The sequence below is a fragment of the Anticarsia gemmatalis genome, chromosome 9, assembly GCF_050436995.1.
Source record: "Anticarsia gemmatalis isolate Benzon Research Colony breed Stoneville strain chromosome 9, ilAntGemm2 primary, whole genome shotgun sequence".
NCBI lineage: Eukaryota > Metazoa > Arthropoda > Insecta > Lepidoptera > Erebidae > Anticarsia > Anticarsia gemmatalis.
Window position 1 is genome coordinate 2443651 of NC_134753.1, and position 22463 is coordinate 2466113.

Genomic DNA, 22463 nt, shown 5'->3' on the forward strand with positions numbered 1-22463 from the left:
AAAAAAAACATGTAGATCAGAATTCTACTGTTTTTTTTGTTAAGACTTGTCACTAGTTGTACCGAAATTGGTAACGTTCCTAAGAAATGTGTCTAACTACCATGATAAGCTTTTCTACTTAATTTATTATATTATGTTTATAGTAGGAAACAAACTTATGACAATTACCGGTACAATATAATAATATTTACTTATAATAAGAAGGAATATTTTAAACCTTCACTTCAAAAACAAATCAAAACATGAAAGCTCTAAAACCCAGACACAAATAACATCTGTATAAGGTAATTGTATGTATATCTTACGCCCGCGGCGCCGCCCGCATGAAAACATCAATGTATAAAACACGTAGGATCGAGGCACACCCCCAGACAGCCATGTTTAAAATATCTCACTCCTCTGTTAAATTTATCAGTGTTGTATATTTTAGAGATTACAAATATATATATTTTTTTTTGTAAAGAAAAATATATTTCTTGTAGATTTTACCACTTCGTTACATTGTTAGCATTATCTTCAAAATATCTTGTAAATTGTTAATTTTTGGCCTCAACTCATGCCCTTACCCCTCCCTAGTAGAGGTGTAGATCTTTACCCAGCAGTTGACAAATACGGCTAAAAAAGAATAGTTTTAAAAGCGTCCCCTTTTTAAGCACGCAAATATTATCTGCAATTTTCTGATTGAAGAGTATTTTACAATATCATACGATTTGGTCGAATGTTACGATAACAGAGCAAAGGCTTGAACAGACTATTTTGTTCGTTTACTAAGATTAGTTTTAATAATGTATTAGAATATGCCTGTATATATATTTTTTTAAGTTTTATACGATTCTGTCTCCAATTTGATTTTGAACTCAGATCAGATATTCAGAACAAATATTTTAAATCATGCAGCTATTTTGCTCATGTAAAGAAAATTGTACCTATTTCTATTACTCAGACGAGACGATATTGTATTTTTTTTTTACCTTAGACGACTCTTACTTATTTCCTAACAAAATCATTTCTTGAATTTACACTCCTTCATTGAAATTTATACTGACTTTCGTTACTACATAATTACGTTACTTCACAATTCCATTTTACAACAGATAACTCTTCAACTATTCGAGTACAATTCCCACTAACCGTACAATCTATCCCGTTCATCATAAAGTCAGGTACAGAACTCATCTTTTTGTCTCACCGTGTCGGCTAAAAGCATAATTATGTAGTACAATGATCGTACTATAATACTACACCGTAGAACTCGTACTATGGCCGCCATTCAACGTCGTCGCGTCAGCTGTGAGGTGAACGACCGCGGGTGGCTGTAGACGGGGTGGGCCACGCCCCCGAAATGCACCCCCTCTTTGCCTATGTGTGTGTTGTTGCAATACGTGAAAATTAGAGGCTTTGCTTATTAATATTTCGTTGGTATGTTGGAAGGTAGCGTTCATTCATTGATTGGTTCATGGGGTTTTTGTTGTCTGCTTACTTTATGTAGTCGGCGAGACTGTGGTTTTAAACGTGTACGTGTACGTTGTATGTACGGCTACGTATACGCACGTTGTTGGTCGCGAATATTTTATGAAAATGTTTTTAAGTAAGGATCTTTGTTTCTAATAAATTATGCTCGTGGATATTAAGTTTTAGTATAAGCTTAATAATGACTATAAAGAAACTGTTTTAAGACAATCAGACGAAATCCCAGACGGGACGAATTAACAAGTTAGCTCAAGTTAGCTAAAACTTTAAGTACTAATGAATATTTTAAAGTTCTTTCAAGTGCTTACTTCTAACGAGAAATCCGTCTAATAATATTAGAAACTAAATTGGTTAAGAGCTGGTTTTTGCGAAGACAATATTAGTAAAATTTTGTATTTTTCTTTAAGAACAAAATAATTGGTTTAAAGCTGCTAAGATTACTTACAATTGGAAGATTACTTGTTACTTTTTTTTATTTAACTAGCGGACTGGCTCGATTTTGTCCGGGTTTAGTGCACTTTTATCCCGTTGATTCCTGTCCTGTGGTAATTTTGATCCCGTCGAACCCATACAAATTACAAACCTTATCCCGACGGTTACTAACATATGAAATAAAGAATATCCAATTTAGTTTTGTATGTATAAATATTATATGTATAAATATTATGCGCGTACATACAATTTGTGGATTCATTTTTTTTTTCAAAATAAAATAAACTACCTATTTAATTGAAGCTATCTCTTCTCTTACTACAGATATACAATTATTAATATTATCTGGAGAATAATACAGTAGTATGTAGAAAACTTGTAGTTTTTCATCGTGTATGTTATAGTAAATCATAGTTATCTTAACGATTCGTGGCCAGCGTTTTAATTACATGCTCCACGGCGCAACCGTATTAATTGTGCTATGTATGATGAGTTTTTACCAATTAATTGATGATATTTGAGTTTTTGATGCATTTCTTACACTTATATTGTATTTACAGTTTTCTAGAGAATTAAAACAGTTTTTAATTTTGTTTATCTCACATTATATAGAGTTAGGATTAGCTCTTTTTGAAACTGTATATTTATAGTAGCGAAATAATTAAAAGTGATTAGATAAATATTTTATTATTGTATAAAAAATATTATTTTTCCTCTAGAAAAATAACTAAGAACGGGTTAGAACAAAAGACAAATAAAAAAGAAGAATATACAAAATATTTCGTGGTATATCATATCTTAAACGATTTTAAACTATACGGTGTATCTTTTAACTAAATAACTATGTATGTGTATCGACTTATACATCAATTACTAATAATGCCTTAATATAAAAGGGGAATATTTAAACGCTAAACCCAATGGTGCATACCTTAACATTTTTACTTTAAACCAATATACCTGCTTCAAAAAATGGCCTCTCTTGCCACGTGAAAAAAATGTTTTATTTTACAAAAGAATCGTTCCCTCCACTCAATCCCGATACATTTTGAAATCAAATCAAAAATGTATTTGGCTCTTAACAAACGCTTCAGACAGTCTCTATATAGATATACATGTATACAGTTACAGAGGGGCGAATATTAAAAGAATGAAGTGCTCTAACAGCCAGTATATTGCTTTATGCGTTATGAAAGTTTTGCCATATTTTGGACGCTATATATCGACTCTATGTAAAATAGATTAGATTTTTGGTGTAGTTTTTGAAGAAAAATTTTCTGAATATGTTGGTCTCATTTGATTTGAATTTCTATTTGTTTTAGGCCGTATTATGTTAGATCATTTATAAAACCATTCAAAACCGTTCAGTAAGGTCGAAATACAGCATTTTTTTGTATAATTAAGTAACTAGTTATTTTGTTAATGAATACATACATAGTTATGCTGTGGGACCTTAAAATAACACTAATTACGTAAATATTTCACATAAACTAGTATAAAATAAACATTTCAGACAATATTTTGAATTTAAAACCCTAAAATACAGTGAAAAATCATGAAACATTAACAAAAAGTGATAATAAAACAAAACTATTTGTCAGAAGTGGGATTCGAACCCACGCCCTCAGAGAGGACCAGAACGCCCTGTCACCCGTTTTCCACGGGCAAGTTGCCTTGAGTCTGGCGCCTTAGACCGCTCGGCCATCCTGACATGTGCTCGTGTAGCGAAATTTAGCTTCCCTTACGCTGACGAAAATTTTGCTACCAATTAAAAAGAGTTTTATTAGGGTTGTTATGTTATAATGATGGAGAGAATTTAGTACTTTTGTATTCATTAATATTTATAGTATAATCTATAATAATGATTTTATAGATTTAGCTCGGGCTTGCACATATTTCTGTACATACTATTCTGCGTGAAACATACATCAGGATCATTTTCTATTAAAATATAACATTTCAGTATTTATTACCAACATGCGTGCAGAAATAAAAAACCCGATTTGTTAATAATAGCTTTATTAATTATAACAGTATTAAATGTATTTATGTTCATATATCATGAATTGTTACTAAAGTTATTACTTTTCTTTTCAGGCGAAATAAAAGATCTAAACATTTTGCGTATTCTTCAAATAAATAAGCTCAACACATTTTATAAATCCTAAAAACACTAACACAAATCTTCATAAAACTCATATTAGTAAAAACATGTTAGAATTTCATAAATATTTTCATTAACTCCGACACTGCTATGCGATTAAAAATGCAATACTACACTGACAAACTGAAATCAATCTTATTTTTATACCAATAAAATGTATTTTTGCCCATCACTGTGTCACTACATATTGCTGCATTCAAATGAAAATAAACCATAACGCTATTAACTTAGAGTCGAAATTTAAACACAAGCAATGTTCTTTGATACAAAATCTGCATTGACACAGCACAAATAAGTTTCATCTTTATGTCGTTGGGACTAAAGTTCAAATTCAAAAGTGTAGTGGTTACCTTCACGTACAGCTGTCTACGCTAGTTGTAGCATCGTAGACGTAAACTACGTGACGTAGCTCGTAGACGGTCTACGGCGTAGTAAAGTCGAGTGCATCTATATTGAGATAAATGAATGTTTTAGCTTGCTTTTACTGCTCGCTTCGGTTTTTCTTTTAATGGGTAGTTTCGTTGTTTAAATGAAGTTTAATTTTGTGTGACATAGAACTTGCATTAGGGTTTGTTTTGGTCTAAGTAAATGATTTAGTCGGGTTTTATGTTTTTGTTTTTGATGAGGGTAGACGTTAATTTAGTGTCGATGAATGTCTTATGTTCAGACACTAACTTTTAAATTTCAGGATTTTTGTTTTCTTTAAAAACACTATTGGATAACTACTTTTGTTAAAAAGACGATGTTTTAAAAGTATCAGTAGTAGTAGTAAGTCTTTGGAAAAATATTTCCATTTTAAATTCTGTTCTTTAAGTACCATCTTTAGATCCCTTTATTTCCCTACTTATGTCCTAATTACCTTCCCAATGTACAAAATAACTAAGTACCATCAACAACCATTTCCCAAATCTTCCAAAAGCCCCCAACAAGCCTTATACAATTAATAACGTTGAACAAAAAGCTCCAGACACAACATAGACTGATCGATCGTACCTCAGTCTGTAAAATTTCCCATCTTATATACAAGACGTCTGTGTAAGAGAGGTCGTTCACCCCACATCCGGGGTATAAAGTAACTCATCGTTGTATTGTCTGGAAATGTTTTTAGGGGTATTTAATTAAGGGATGCTATTTACGTTGAATGTCTGATGAAAGTTTGGGGTTTGGAAATGCATGTGTTTGTGGAGTTATGTGCAATCTGACATTCCATGTTCGTGAGTACTGTTTATGCATAGAAGGAAATAATGAATTATAAGTAATATAATAAAATGGTGAGACTCATAATGTACTATCAGTTTTATAGAGGTGTAGGCCTTTATAAGAAAACATTGATTTACAGCTATTGAAAACGTCAATTTATGTTACAATAATCGATCATGTTGACTTGAATAGCAGTTTTCTTTAAAAGGTATATCGTAATAGTAACAGATAGAAAACTTAAAAAAAAATGTGGTTTTAACTCTTTTTTACTGTACCACTGCTGGGCAAGGGTCTTCTCCCGAACTAGAGGAGATAGGCCTCGAGTCCGGTGTAATATTAGATTATGCAAATACGCGTCAGTTAAAGTAATATTTCTTAATGTCATGGCGTGCGTGTGGGGTGGAACATGACAAGCCAGCACGCAAACGTCACGTGCGTATGCGCATCCGGCTTGTACTGTGTTTGATATGATGGACAGTCGGAAATTTCTCCTGTTTGGCTCAGAAAATCTGAAATCTAGTTGGCATAATAATATAGATAATAACGACAGAATAATACCATTTTTTTTGTTACAAAGCTCACAATATTTTCATATTCATATTTAAGACCTTTATTTTTTATGCCTTACATGTTTGTAAGACAGGGGATACAGCTGCTTGTATTGGACAAAAAATAATAGTACTTTCCCGCAAATAAGACATTATGATGACGCTGCCAAATATCCAATCAAAGTTGATTCAGTCGTAAGCGTTAAACAGAACGATTCATACATTTAACACGCACTTAAAGATGAACAAATATTTTTGTAGACTTCTCAATATCACACACTTACCAACCCTATCCCTTGCTCTGCCATTTTCATAACTAAACGATAACTTATTTATGCAGTAATTTGTTCATGCGCCATGTAATAAAATGTTTTTATCACACAACATCACGTCATCGTATACGTGTGTTGTATAGGTTATGGTCTGTCAAATATCGACCTTTGATTTGCCGCTGTCGACCCCTTGATGTTGCCGCCTATGTTTTTTGGATAGGGTTGTCGAGTATTATTTCTGATTAATATTTTAAGTTGTAATATAGCTTTGATAATAAAACATTTTTCTATGTTGATTAAATAGGTTGTGTTCATAAATAAAAGACTATTTTCTAATATTTAATGTGTGTTAATATGAATGAAGCAACAGGGATTTTAGTACCTCATATAGTGAAATGGCTTCATCAAGCTAAACTGCCACTGATTAGGTAAAACATTTCACTTCATCTAAACTGGCACAAGTTACAACAGATTTAACCCTTCATGAGCTGTAATTTGAACTATAGAACTATAATCTAATCTGAGTTATTGCTATTAAACACACTAAACATATTAAGCACAACCAATCTGTAAATATTTAACCAATTTTTCAAACTAATTTACATTCAACCATACATTTTTGATCACCACACATGAAACAAACCTCCCAATATTGGCAGCCCTGAAGGGTGACAATTTAGCGATGTAAACAGCGCCGGTAGACGTCTAGACGACGGGCACTATATCTAACATTATTGCGCGAATTCATTACGTGTGCACGGTACGAGCCGCCAGTAGGGTTGCCAAATCCAGCCAGATTTCTGGACATTTCTGGGGCCAAAGGAATCAGAGTCTCCCCGGTCTGAGATTACACTAAGTATTAATGACCAAAAAAACCGTGTCTTAACTATGTTAATCTATACTAATATTATAAAGCTGAAGAGTTTGTTTGTGTATGAACTACTGGTCCCATTTGAAAAATTATTTCTGTCTTAGATAGCCCATTTATCTATATATCATCACGCTATGACCAATAGGAGCAGAGTACCAGAAAAAAATGTTACAAAAACGGGGAAAATTATGACCCATTCTCTCTTATGTGACGCAAGCGAAATTGCGCGGGTCACCTAGTAAACTAGTATTTTTTCATTCCGAGACAGCAAAGTTAGGTAGTTTATTCATTCGTCGTATGGTTAGTGGTCAACCTAGTGTCAAAGTTGTTCAAGCCACCCGAAGGCCTTTAACAGCAAAGTAAAATTACTAGTCATGGGATAATATGAAAAATTCCGGGACAATTCCGGGAATCCCGGCTATGTGGCAACCCTAGCCGCCAGACTACAGGGCTTTTTGTACAAATTCTGTTGCCGTATCATCTCCTGTCTGCGGGTAATTGATCAATATGTATATTATATGGAGACTGTGAGGTGGACTTTTGGTGATTCGCTTTTTGGTAGTCTCGTGTTGCGATAGAAGGTTCTAGATTGTCCTAGAAGTGTGTAAAGAGTATTTATTTAAGTGTTTAGAAAAGTAAACATAGTTTAAAACGACTAAGTCTTTGGAAAATTAAACTGCGTTTGTGATCATAATGATTTTGAGTGGTTTGTCGAAACCTCCTTTTCTTAAAATAATTTTAAAATTTTCTAAAGAAGTCTGATCTACCTCAAGTCTATAAAGAACTAGCGCTCATTCGAAAAATCATTCTTAATTGCGCATTTAGTAGTACTTAGTTCAAATTCTATGATGCTTTCATTGTTTTATAAATACACAAAATCAAAATCTTTGAAACAGCTGTTCATGTTCAAATTGTTATTTCATTGCCTATTTAAATATGTCTGACTTTCACAAATATCCAAATAAATAAGTCAATCTAAAATAACAAAGTGCAATATTTTTATTACTGAAATAATGGTCGTACTTTCACGTAGTCTGCAATTCATGTTATTTGTCATCGTTAAGTGCCTTTTGAACAATCCCTCTTTGATTTAGCGAGCTCTTTATATTCTTTTTTAGCAATATATCATATTAATCTTTGGGTACAAGTATTTTCATGCCTGTGAGATTCTTTTTGTCAAACGTTTTCCAGGGGGGGCTATTACGTATCTCACTTGACATTTGCTTGAAAGCCATTATGCTGTACATTGTTTTCTCTCTTAGAATATAGTGATTATCACGTCATGTCAAAGAAGTAATGTACTGAATAGTGACCATAAATTTGACGTACTGTCAACTGAGATACGTGATAAGCCCGCAGGTTGGGATAGATTTGATTCGACGATTAGTTTTCAATTTCTATTGATTAATGTATTGAAAATCAGTCGAAAGTAATTTATTATTATTAATATTGAATATTTTTTATCTCGCTCCTCCCGGGCATCTGTAGCGTTGTGTTTCCTTTCCTAGATAGCCCTTAGTTGTCGGCCGTTATCTAAAGATGAAAAATCTGTCTAGAATTAAATAAAACCGAATACTACAAAAGAGGTCTTAGTATATAAATATAGGAAACTAATTCCTTTCACAGTCTGCCACGCCATAACATCTTAAAACTAACATACCGGAAATAAGACCCTATACAAAACATTTTCTCCGATACTTTAAAGAAAATCTCCAGGCAAGTCGAATGCACTAAGAAGCTTATAATATTTACACACAGGTCAGACTTTATTTTTAATGTTTCGGTAACCCCCCTCCCTTTCGACGCGCCGTCTACCCCCTCCCCCCCACGGGTCAATGACCTGATGCTGCAGACAGACAGGACGGCCCGTCTGGATTTAAGGCGCTCCTAACTTTAAAGTTTAACTTAAAATGTGCATTACTTATATAGAATTGTCTGGGTACTTTGATTCTTAAGTGATTAGGTTTGATTGTTTGTTTTTAAGACTTTTGTTTGATTTGTCTCGTGTCTTTGAGATTTTAGTAGTTTATTAACTTTATAGGTATTTAAGGTTGCATTTATTTATGAGATTCAGTTTAGTATCATATATCATTCCTTCATCATCGTATCTTTTGAGAGTTACTCAGACTATGGGAAATACATTTCAAACACCTTAAACCAAGTAAGGTAGGTAGGCTAAACTGTGTAGTATAAAACTGTTGAACATGTAAATCATATTACATATAGTCTTATAAATCTGTATAATATCAGTTACGCAAGCTTCTCACCGCCACGTGTATCCTGTTTGTTCTGAACGTAACAGAAAACAGTGTAGTTTCAGCCTTCCCGGTATAGTAATTTTACGATACCGTTACAAGTCAAACGCAGTCAAACGAAAATAAGGAAAAAACTACAAAAAAACAAGTCTATCGAAAAATCTAATGAATGAAATCTAGTGTAGTATTCGAAATTGTTCTAACATTTTTATGGTTCCGTACTCAAAGGGTAAAACGGAACCCTATTACTAAGCCTCCGCTGTCTGTCTGTCTGTTTATCTGTCTCCAGGCTGTATCTCATAAACCGTGATAGCTTAAAAGCTGAAATTTTCATAAATCATGTATTTCCGTAGCCCCTAACAACAAATAAAAGCAATCAAAATTAAGAAAAATAAAAATACAATAAACGTGTATATTTCGTTTTTTTTTTCTACGGAACGCTTCGTGCGCCAGTCCTATTCGCACTTGGTCGATTTTTTATAATTTCCGTTTTATATACCACACATGAAACAATAAACATACCTCAATGCGTTATGTGCGTCATACCTACGTCACATAACGTTTATTTTTAAACTTTCAACTATAACCAGCCTGTATTTATAAGCTCTATGACGTTCTTTACTGATGCCTTTAGAAAAAAGTTCTAACTTCTTTTTTGTTTTACGTCATGCGTGCAAATGATTCGCTATTATTCGAGACGTGGAGATGAAAGCTTGAGCTTTTAATAATTAATTTGTATTTGTTTTAAATACCTTTAGGAATGTCGTTCACAGATTTTATTGGGTATTTCAAAAATCTGGAGTATTCTTGATGGAAGAAAGGACTTATCCGCTATATGGCAGAAGGTTCACCCTCTGTTATATGGGATTTAAATATAAGTGGTAAACTGAAAGCTTATTCATATAACAAAAGACGTGGTGTAATAAAAATCAATTCATTTATTCGTTTTAATTAAACCAAAATTGATCAAAGCGAAAAAACGTTTATTTAAAAGGCTTTAACACAGTGTTTACTACCATTTTCCAATTGTAAAAATGTTGAAGGAAAACATTGTGACGCATCCTGGCTGTAGTCTGGCCTGCGTTTAGTGTACACACACGTTTGCCTTATGTGGTCCAGGTCCAAACCTTCTCAATCCGAGAGAAGATACTTGCCCAGCAGTAAAAAATAATGGGTTAGGAATCATAATATCTCATATTTTGCAGCCATTTCTATGTTAATATTATTTATTAATTTGTGTTATATTGTGTGTGCAGGAAAAGAATTCGTTCCTAAATTACAACGTGTCGTGCATCCTGACGCTACCGCCCTACCAGAGACAAGGTTATGGAAGACTGCTCATTGATTTCAGTAAGTACACTTTTATTATTATCAAAATATTATATATCGAATATACTGTCAGTTAGTTGGAGCAAATCAACACTTATAGGGTTAAAACTTATAGTGTTTTGCATTAGAAGGGTAGTACAGTTTCGATTAGTAAAAATCTATTTGAGATTGCCTATTTTGTTTCTGCAAAGCGCCACACGACTGTTTGATTTAACTTACTCTATCTATCAATATTTTAGCGACAATAATTTACTTTTTACTGCATCAAATTCTTATTATAAAATAGCTTTAACTAATATCTCTTATGATCAATAACAAAAGGAGCCACACCTTCCAGTCATCCATATTTACAACACTCAACCACTTGACCTCTGTGAAGGACTAACTATTTAAATAGAATTCAACGCGAATTTTATTTCGCCCGCACCCTTCTTCAAACACGACTTAGAACAAAAACGACACAAGTCTATACTAACAGTATAAGACTTAAGTCTTTTTGATATTGTGTTGTAAAAATCGCTAAGAATTTAACCTCTCAATGTTCATTGAACTTGTGAAGTCTCGTGTGTCAATGTCACTGCAATGTGACAACGCCCTTATAATTATGAATGAGGCCGCAATGTCGGCCGTAATACGAGAAAAAAAAGTTTAGTGTCAATGGTTACGACTTACGGGTGTCATAGACTTAAATGTATTTTTTTTTAGTTGGGTAATGTAGGATTTGTAAAGGAAAATGTAGTTTCTTGCTTGTCTTTATATATTATGTTGTAATAGAGAAATCATGTTTTCTTTATAAGATAGGTTACTGACTATAATATTATATGCTTTAAATAGTATATAAGCTACTGTTGAGTTTGTTCAATCTAATGAAAGGTATTCGATGCATAAGATGGAGTATGCTAAGCCAAGTTCGTAAGATTTGGTTTGTTACTACGATTATTTTCAAAAAGACATTTAGTTCGAATTCGATTTGGTTTTTAAAATATTGTATAATTTTTTTGATATGGATTATGTTACATCTCTTTATTCTTTACATTTATACCCTTATTTAACAACTACAGTACCAAAAATTTTATCCAGCATCAGTAAAATTTCAAAATTTTTCACACGTCGGTCAAAAAAAGCCAAGTCCATCATCACAATACGAAATCGTACAACACCTGAACGGTCAACGCGTTAACCCTCCGCGTGAGGGTTTGTTTTGTCCCCCTGGGAGGGTCGTGGCTGGCGGGGCGACGACCCGACCCGGATCGATGCGTTGCAGTATAGATCGGTCTACCGTCTAGACTCCCCCACTCGCCAGCCGGGGGGAGGGGGGCGAGCGGACCCGCCGTGAGACGTAAATAGGGTTGCCGCGATATAACTAACCTAGGATAAGCCGGTGCGTGTGTGTGCGATTCGTTCGTGGGGTACAGAATGGGATGAGAATTATTCGTGGCTTGTAAATGGAATTTATTAATTGAACTTTTCGAATATCATACTTTGTTTTGTTATTGGGCGGTTAGAATTGAACATTATTTTTGTAAAACTCGTTTTCGTAATGAGATTCTTTTTGTTCAATGTTTGCGAGTAAATTTCACGCGTTGAAATTTTATTTTGTTGTAATTGCAGTAATGGTAAAAAAAATATGACCATCCTAATTAGGTACGCATTGCGGGCCGTTTTACATAATTATCTAGATTCTAGTGTATATTTTTAAATAATAAAATGCCTAGAATTGCCTAAATAATACTCCATTCACACAATCATAATATCTAAAAAACTGTATTTCGCTACAAATAACTAAAAGCATATTTTATTTACATAAATTAAGAAATCATATTTTTAGTAACTTTAACAAATTATACAATAGGAAGCCTTACTCGGGAACCATACTACCTAAAGTTAAAAACTGCATGAAAATCTATCTATTTATTTTTGAGTTTATTACGAAAAGATAAGCATAGATAGGGGTGACATTGTTTTATACCACGCAGTGATAAAAAAAACTATAAAACTAACACATTTTCACAACCAACTAAAATCAGCATATCCATCATACTAAATACCTTAATTTCTTGTGCGAACAAATTATCATAAAAGATCAAAGCAGCTTATTTCATGTATAATTCGACACCCCTTGTCCTTCTGTCTGAACACTATTCTGATAGGTACCTTAATTATTGTTCTCATGTCGAATATTTACTTAAACGTATATTTTATTCATCATTTGTGACCGCTAACTGCGAAACGTGTTCATCACAAATAGAAATTTCAAACTAGAAATTAGTCAAGGAATATTTATGATGCTTGTTCTGGATTGTCAAAACTTTTTGAATTAGTTATAACGATAAGTAAAAACACATGTTTTTCATGGAATTGCTTATGTATTTTTAACTGCCTGGGGACTTGAGGCCTGACTAATCCTTCATTACGAGACCCTTGCCCAACAGTGGGACATTGATGGGTTAAACTTATTTTTTAAATTTATAACTGCCGGGGATGATTTTCGTAGTGATGATCACGAAATCTTGGGTTACTACGTCATTCAACTCGTCTATAGTTCGGCTTTCCATAATTTCCAAGGATAATCCATAACTGACATTGTTTAAACTATTTTTGTATTAACTTAGTCGTTAGGCGGATAATTTTCGTCTGCTAATCTTAAAATATTCAGTAGGCAAGATCAGCCCAGTCTAATCTTGCATGTGGCGAGGTGTTTTCTTGCCTTGAAAAATATAGCGGCTCAAAATTCGTAATCGTGTTTCCTGAACCAAAGTTAGATGTATGCTTTTCAGGTTCAAAGCTGCATAGTTTTTGCATACATTTCTCTCATAAGACAAACAGCCATTATTATCATATTATTATTTCCATATCTGCTGCCATTGAACGTAGTAGATTATTTTTAACCCATTACTGTCCCACTCTAGGGCAAGTATCTCATCCCAAACAGGAGGGGTTAGGCTTTGAGTCGACCACGCTGGCCAAGTGCGGGTTGGGGACCTTGTATGCCCTCAATTAATATATTAAACAAATTTTAAGCATGCAAGGTTTCCTCACGATGCTTTCACCGAAGTATAAAGTAGTAGAATTAATTTATTATATATCTACCTACTGCATACAAAAAGCTTACGTTTCCACCAATTTATGCGCAAACAATGGTCTTTTGTATATCTCCTTGAGGAATTCTGCAAGTTAATTAACTATGGCGTTCCCCAAGGCGGGGTTTTAGGTCCTTTGTTGTTTACTTGCACCTTAAATAATATTCCACGTCGCTTTTTGATAAGACGCGACGTAAATTATTTTAATACATTAACTTTGAGGTCCAAAATGTAGATTTATATCACTAATAGTACATCTTAAATAGTCTATAACTAGCGGCCTGCCCTTGCTTCGTTCGGTTTAATAAGTAAATTGACGAAAGCCTTCACAATTTTATACACATAAACCATCCTCTTGAATTACAATATCTTTTAAAATACCGCACCATGAAAATCCGTTGTCTAGTTTTTAAGATTACAGCATACATAGGTACAGAAATGCCAAAGCAACTTTGTTTTATACTATGTAGTAGTGGAGAAATAACTAAAGAATTTTGTGGTGTTTCAGACCTTTACAAATATTAAATGAACGATACCTAATTAACCTAGAAAAAGGTTTCTTCATACATTTTTCAATCAGCTCCTTTCAACTTAATTAATATTTTATACATACTTCGTTTTGTAACCAGCGCTGGCAAAAACTTAATTAATGATTACTGCTGAGCTTTTTTCTGAGTTCGTGACAACATTCGTTAAGAATATGGGGTCAGTAGTTATGGTATAAGGCCATACAAGGGTTCAGATGGCGATTTTAACACGTTACCCTTAATGTGAAATTTAAATTTTCTATTAGTATGTTCGTGAATGAAACAATTAGATCACTATTTTCTTGAGTATTACAAAATGTAATAGTGTTTTTTGTAATACACTTCTGAAAAAGGAACTTTACTTTGATTTTATCCAGAAGACAGACGTAAAATTTTTAATTACGCCACCTTTTTTTCACTTGCCTATTACTTTCGCACTTTTGGGTTTCAGTTCCCTCTTATTGCCATAGGAATTAGGAATTAGTCCATCATGCAAATACGAATTGTGGACTTAGCATCTCGCCCACAAATGATTCAATGTAATCTTTAAATCTTGCATTTTCATATTTTTTTACCAACAACCTAATTCTTTCACCAGGCTATCTCCTAACCAAAGAAGAAGGCAAAGTTGGTTCTCCAGAGACTCCACTATCAGACCTTGGACTGATATCATACAGGTCGTACTGGAAGGAGGCCTTACTCAAGAGGCTATGTTCTGCTCCCGGTCCTACGCTGTGTATAAGGGATCTGAGCAAAGACCTGGCGATAGCGTCATCGGATATCGTGTCTACGCTGCAGGAGAGAGGGCTAATGAAGTATTGGAAGGGCAAACATATTGTGCTTAAGAAACAGGTACGTGGAAACTGGAAACTCTACTTGGTTTTATTGTTTTTGGTTTGAAGCTCTAATCGTATGGTAGGAAATGACAGTCATTTGGAAACTTTTGAATGATGAACTATGTACCTAATTATGTGTCTTGACTGTAATGTTAAGAATGTAGGTCTTGGTTATGCCTCGTAATGGTTGAGACGTTTCATGCTGAAGCTGCATTGTACCTACAATTAACACTGGGGAGAAGACTATCGGTCTTCTAGATAGATATACGGGTCCTCAATTCTGCCCAGGCAATAATAAGATTCTTCTGTTCTTTTCTTAACTTTTCTTTGAAAGAGTTATCATCAGATCACTGCTCAAATTCTAGTCAAGTTATAACTAGATTTTCTTCCCTTTTCTGACCATGAGTTGTGTATCCAGGAGGTGTTAGAAGAGGTGTCTCGTCGCGCGGCGCGGGCGCGCTGCGTGGACCCGCTGTGCCTGCGGTGGTGGGGCGGGGGCTCGCTGGCGCCGGCGCGCTGACGCCGCGCCCCCGCCCCGCCGCGGAGACACCTGCGCCCCTCGAGCAGCGCCGCGCGGGCTCTGCTCTAAGGGACCACCGGCGGTATTGACTCTGACCAGTGTCGGCTAACACCCGACTTTTTATATGTGAGTGCTTTTTGAATTTCGGAACTTTTTAGGTCTGGTCTACTGTGCGTTGTGTTTTGAAGAACTTTTAGGTCTACTGGCTGTATATAATAGTGGAAGGTGATAGCGACCTCGTTACATCTAAGATTTTAAATGTGTTTTTGAATTTATAACTTTTTAGGTCTACTAAATAATAGTGTGAGATGATTGTGACCACTTTCAGTTGTTCAACCTAACTTTGTCAATATGTGAGCGTTTTGAATTCGGAACTTTTAGGTCAATTTGTTTTTCAGACTATTTGAGTTTTTTTTAATGTGGTCTTTCTTGTACATATAGAGTAAGGTTAGTGATTTTTTTTAACTTGACAATGTATAAAACTTTTGATTTTAAAAAACATGAATGAGCGTTTACATCTTTAGGTATTAAATTAGTGCCAACGTTGTGACGTCATTACGATGTCGGTTGGTCAGTTATAGAACTTTTGGATTTTGAATCGACATGGTTGGAGTAAAAGGTTTTCGTGCAAATTCGTGTGTGTTCGGCACTTGTTCGTTGTAAGAATAAGTCAGTTTTATTAATCTAGTATAGTGGTATAAAATTAAGTTTTTAATAATGACAATGTTCTAAGGTTTACTTAGAATTTCTATATAGTTTAAGATACGGCGTGTTTCAAATACTTTTTAAATCTTTGCTAACAAATATCTTTTTGTAAATTCTACTTTATTATTGAATGAATAAGACACATTTTGTTATGCAGAACTTTTTATAAAGCACTGTAGTTAAAAAAAAACCTTGCATTTTCAAATAGCAATAATTAAAATAAGGTTTGTAAATATGTTCCTTAAATGTCAAGGGTGAAATTACATTAAGAATATAATTGTACAGTATTTATTAAGTATTGATACTATATAATATTGAGTAATGCCCGATTTCTGAGTACATTTAGCGGCAGTTTATCTACTCAATAGCGTTTAAACGTACAAAAAAACGCTATTGATTAAATAAACTATCGCTAAATGTGCTCCAGAAACCGGGGATTAGTGAGTTAAGTAATTATGAAGTAAATAAAGGCCTAACGACTTTCATTAACCCCAAGCCCAACAGTGGGACAATTCTGGGCTATAAGATTATAACAAGTATATTGCGCTTCTACGCTTGCGCATGTTAGTATAAGAATTTTTCAATACTTTAAAGGGCGATTGACCATCTGATAACTTTTATGCAAGTTACAGTTATGTTATAGTTATCTTAACTGTAAGGTTTGCTGCACATATTTCGGCATGATCGGTTCGGCAGTACTTTTCGAACAACAAAACAGACTTGAATTTATTACTGCACTTGTTCGGTTTGTGCCGATCGGGTAGTTCCTTTAGGGTCCGATCGTATCAATTCGATTTAAAAATTCAGGCGCGGCAGTGTCGAGCGTCGTTTTATATAGCCTAAGGTTTGCTACAAACATGTTCGGTTCGGCATTGAACGGCATTGCCGGGCGACTAAACTGAAGTGTAGATGAACCCGATCGGCACAAGCCGAACAAGTATCCTCGAGTTTCTGAGGTACATTTCGCGGTGGTTTATCTATCTTTTGCCCGCGACTTCGTCCGCGTGGTTTGTGACTTTGGACATTTTTATTCAAACTTTCATCCCTCATTTTATCCACTTGGGGGTAGAATTGGTTAAAATCCTTTCTTAGCGGATGCCTACGTCATAACATCTACCTGCATGCCAAATTTCATCCCGATCCGTCCAGTGGTTTGGGCTGTGCGTTGATTGATCACTGTCAGTCACTCAGTCGGTCACCTTTGAGTTGTATATAATTAAAAGATAGTGTTTAAGCTCTTAAAAAAAAACTGTTCGAATAGATAAACTACCGCTAAATGTACTCGGAAACCAGGGGTTAGTCGAGTCGGTTTTGTTGTTCGATAAATATTGCCGAACCGAATATGTGTTGCTAGTTTAACTTGTTGATAGTTTCTCCATACACCATCAATGAAAAATATATCAATAAATAAATAAATATTTGATATCTACACGTACCTCGCGCACTGTTAATTGCGACGCAAGATTAATATGCAATATAAGTATTTTTGATACGTTTACATCGAAATATTGTTATTTAATGTTTATATACATATTTATATAAAAAACGGTTCGTATTTAAGCTTTAATATAAGAGCTAATATTGTCATACGGTCAGTTTCTTCATCAAAAGTAACAGCCAAAGTAAAAATTACAATTAAGTAATAGAAATAAATAAATTTAACCCATTAATGTCCCACTGCGGGGCAAGGGTCTTGAGTCCACCACGCTGGCCAATTGCGGGTTGGGGACTTTGCATACCTTCAAGAACTGTCCTAAAGAACTCTCAGGCATACAAGGTTGCATCACGATGTTTTTCTTTACTGTCAGAACAAATGATAATAATAATTATTTCTAATACACACATAACATTGAAAAGTAATTGGTGTGTTGCTTTGGGTTCGAACCTGTGACCACTTGCGTGGGGGATACCAACTTATACCACTCGGCTATCACAGCTTTTCGACATTTAAATATGTCGAAAAAATTCGACTGTAATTATTAATTTACTCTTATACTTTGGCTGTTACTTTTGATGAAAAAATTAACCGTTGGTCTTGCAAACCGAAGGAGATGGATACTAAAGTAATCGCGCTTTTAAATATGTATAGAGTTCAATGTAAATTATATTTAATCATTGTTCATGCTTTAATGGTTAAAGCTTGAAATTTCAGACAACATTCAATTGAGAGAATTATACAAGTCAGTAATGTCAATTAAATAATTAATAAATTAATATAATTCGTATAAAAATTAAAATTATGATAGTTTTAAGTTTACGTCGGATGTCTTGTAATGCTGATGGTAAAGTCCTGGGTTCGATTGCTGGGTCGGGCAAGTTGTCATTTTGATAGTTAGAAAATGGATTTAGATAGTAGCTTATAGTCTCTTAAATGCCTTCCATATGACACCAAACTCTAGGGTTCGATTCCTAGGTCGAGCAATTTGTAATTTTGACCGTTAAGAAATATTCATAAAAAATATATGAAGTTATGAACGGCTTATAAAGAGTTTTGTTTCTTTCACTCCTTAGCGAAATGAAAAAGAGAAAACATATTATAGTTGTTTTTTAACTAAAATAGGTTTATAGTGTGTTTATGAATAAGAGGGTAAATACTTAACCATAGTTTCATTAAATGCTTTCCGCACTTGTTATCATGCATTGTAAAATAGAGCTTGTTATGTACTTATCATATTCAAATTAATAAAAACTTTTTTTGTATATTTGTCAAATTTGATCTAAAATATTGTGTATTTTGACAAGAAGAAAAATGATTTCTAAATGTAGCTTTAGTACTGTCTTTAATTGTTATTTATTTATATTATTTTAATTCAATTGTGTAAATAATTCACACTATTCGTTTTAAAAATCGTTTAATAATGATTTCTTTTGAAAATAATCAATAGCCTATAATATTATAAATTTATTTTTTAGCCAATTATTTATTACTTATTCTTCCTCGTTTAAACCCGCTGAAAGGAGGAATCTGCTAACGACTGCATCCTGACTGCAGTCAAGAAACGGTTGCAGTCAAATCTCTATTACGACTATATACTACTAATTGTACGGTTAGTGGTCAACCTAGTGTCAAAGTCGTCAAGTCCCCCGAAACGCCTTTGATGTGGCTTACGACTGTAATCTTAATTGACAACAACCGGGACCGACTTTTTACGTGCCCTCCGTAGCACGGAGACGCCCAGTTCAAATACCAATACCATCCCCATCTATGGAATGACGGCGCCCAGGTTTGCTTAACCGCAACTGGCTACGCGCACCTTTTCTCTTTTAGAAGTCTATAGTAATGACGTCAACTGCGACTGTCGTCTGCGGTCTGCAGTTAACAATGGTTTGCGAAAGCCCTCCTTTAAAATAATATAATTAGTCATAGTGGCCAATTTTACTTAAACTATCATGTTGAAAGATCCTAAGGTCTTCCTCTTTGTACATTTCTATAACTATAATTTTCGTAAAATTTATATATTTTGTCTTCGGACAATTCGTATAATTTCAACTCTTATTGAACCATAAGCGAGATAAAAAGTAACTCAAACTGTTACCCTCTTATTCATAAACACACAATAAAACTAGTTTAGTTAAAAAGCTACTATAATATGTTTTCTCTCTTTCATTTCGATAAGGAGTGAAAGAAACAAAACACTTTATAAGTCTGACACAGCTTCATATATTTTTATGAATAAGAGATAGAGATAGATACGGGAATTAATGCTAACACGAATTTTACCTTGAAATGCCACGTTAACGTTTACGAAAAATGCCTAACGTTTCAGCGCAGGTTTGTTCGCATTAATTGCCGTATCCTATTATATATTAACAATTTGAGTAACTTTTAGTTATCATGCAACGCGAAAGTTTCTTCCATGGTGTAAATTTTGCGTTTTTAAACGACTTATATCATAAGTAATACCTTCCTATAATCATTCATACAACTATACTATTACGTACATTTTATATAAAAATAAGCATAATAAAGTACATTTTCCTTACTAAAGTTATATATACTATATACCTGATATAAATCACGTGTTTATGTAAATGCCTCCTAATTAAATATAGTTAATTTATAATGTACATTATGAAATGAGTAGCTATTGTTATCTCATTCACTGTTTTAAACGCACTTGTACTTAGATTAAATTGTGCTATCAATTTGCTTAGTACAGTATAATATTTACGAACACATATATTAGAGGTTAAATTCCATAGTCCTTCCTACTAAACTATGATGGAATGGATTACTATGAAATCTACGACGGATTTAAATATGAACCTTGATTTTTGTGATGATCCTAAATTAAATAATCGTCCGCAATTGATTTTTGTACACTGTTATTGTAATCAATTTACATTTAAATCTGAGATAGGTCTTCAGTTATATTAATGACAAAGAAACATACAAACAAGAAATCAAATCTGAGAGGTCTTAAATCACTTAGTTTCAAGACCTCTAAATGAGTATCGATTAAGGTAATCAGATGACATTTTGACAGTCCTTTGACATTTGCTATCACTTTATCTAACGGATAGTTTATCTAACAGTTACCCTTAAGGCCTTTAATAAAGGAAGTAGTTTGGTTCATCTAGTTTCCTTTAAAATCCGATAGATGTCGTTAGAATATAGTGAATGTTTAGCGTGCGTATACGCAATTCTAGCCGGTGTGAGTGGTCGTAAAAGTTTTAAAATTCCCAAATAGAAAGAAAATGTTACTAAATATTGATGTAATTTATGTAGTGTTTTTAAATAACTAGCGGTCTAGCCCGACTTCGTCCGGTTATAGTACAATTTTAATTTTTTTCCGTAAATGCCATTCGTGGGAATATTGATCCCATCGATCCCATACAAACCTTGTCCCAATAGTTGCAAACATATTAAAAAAATATAACCAATTTAGTTTTGTTTAAAAGTTATGCGCCTACATTTCGGTGATTGATTTTATTTATATAAATTAAATAATATTTCCCACATAGCAATAATATCTTAATAAAAGTCTTCTTCATTAGGTGATAATTTTCATGTCATAATAATGTATTTTTTATAATCATGAACAAATCTGTTCTGAAAATTACATTTTCAGCAAAATGCTTTTATCTTGGCAATAATTTTTATTCTTAGGTAATTTGTAAATATTGAATTAGCTAGTTAATTGTATTTAAATTTAATAGGACAATTTTATTCTAGATAATATTTTTTATTTTAAAATATAATGTTTAATTAATACTTTACTTTGATGATAATTGAGAATGTGTTTATTAATTTTAAGAATATTTTTTGTTACATATAAATGATGGATCAATTGTAAAATGTAAATATTTTGAATGAATATAATAAATGAGTGGTTATGATTGTAATTTTATTTTATCACTTTATCCCTAAAATACATTAACCCCCGGTTTCTGAGATACATTAAGCGGTAGTTTATCTATTCAATTGCGTCAAAACTCTTACAAAAAAAAACGCTATTGAATAGATAAACTACCGCTAAATGTACTCAGAAACCGGGGGTTAATGTCTTACTAATAAACGTTGTGTAAGCTCTGATTAGTACAGTGTTTGGTCACTTTTAATATATTTTTTTTATTTTTTTATTAGCTGGCATGCAGTTGTATACAACTGTTTAATGCCTGTATCCTGGTAATTCACTATGCTGTAATCATTAATTAAATAAATATTTGTCTAGTCTATTTTTGAATTGATTGACAATTTCAGCATCGACTACATTCTTTGGAAGTTTGTTTCACGCTCTGACAATTCGATTTGACTAGAATTTTGAAACTGAATATATTAATATGGGTGTTAAAAACAAAATACTGTACAACTATTCAGAATATCTTAAACCATATCTGTGGCATAGCCTTTTCGTGTCTAAAAAACAACAGAAACGAAGTTAACGACAAGCGAACAAATTTAAATTCGCGATTTTTTTGTTCATAGTAATATAGTCCATATAAGGTAAGCTACCACGATGTTACCATACACGTGTCACCTCATTTCTACTAAACATTTTCCAAAAGAAAAATAAAAATATTAATGAGGTACTACTACAATTACTGTACAAATAATACAGACACTTTTTTTGTAAAATCAGCAGACCTGCACGACTCCACACGCGCTAATTTTCATCATCTATTTATTGGGTTAAATTTTTATAGAAATTTAGCCCGGGTGTAAAAAAACCATGCAGCTAGCGATAAAAAAATGGTCAGGAGTTTCTTGCCAGCTCTTCTCATTGGCCCTACCTACTGAACTGGCAAGAAAT

At 33.5% G+C, this 22463-nt stretch overlaps 1 protein-coding gene and 1 non-coding gene across 3 annotated transcripts in view; one reads left to right on the plus strand and one right to left on the minus strand.

Annotated features, from left to right (window-relative positions):
* chm (lysine acetyltransferase chameau) overlaps window positions 1-21538 on the plus strand; it is a 29672-nt gene extending 8134 nt beyond the window's left edge. For both annotated transcript variants that reach the window (XM_076118534.1, XM_076118535.1), the window contains exons 9-11: window positions 10469-10562; window positions 14747-15000; window positions 15403-21538. In XM_076118534.1, coding sequence (XP_075974649.1) covers window positions 10469-10562; window positions 14747-15000; window positions 15403-15504 — 450 coding nt within the window. In that variant the 3' untranslated portion in view covers window positions 15505-21538. The remainder of the gene's footprint in view (window positions 1-10468; window positions 10563-14746; window positions 15001-15402) is intronic.
* Window positions 3498-3613, minus strand: TRNAL-CAA (transfer RNA leucine (anticodon CAA)). The gene is made up of 2 exons: window positions 3576-3613; window positions 3498-3542 (listed from the first exon to the last, which is right to left on the minus strand). It is a non-coding gene; the product is annotated as a tRNA-Leu (tRNA).
* Window positions 21539-22463: the final 925 nt, after the last annotated feature.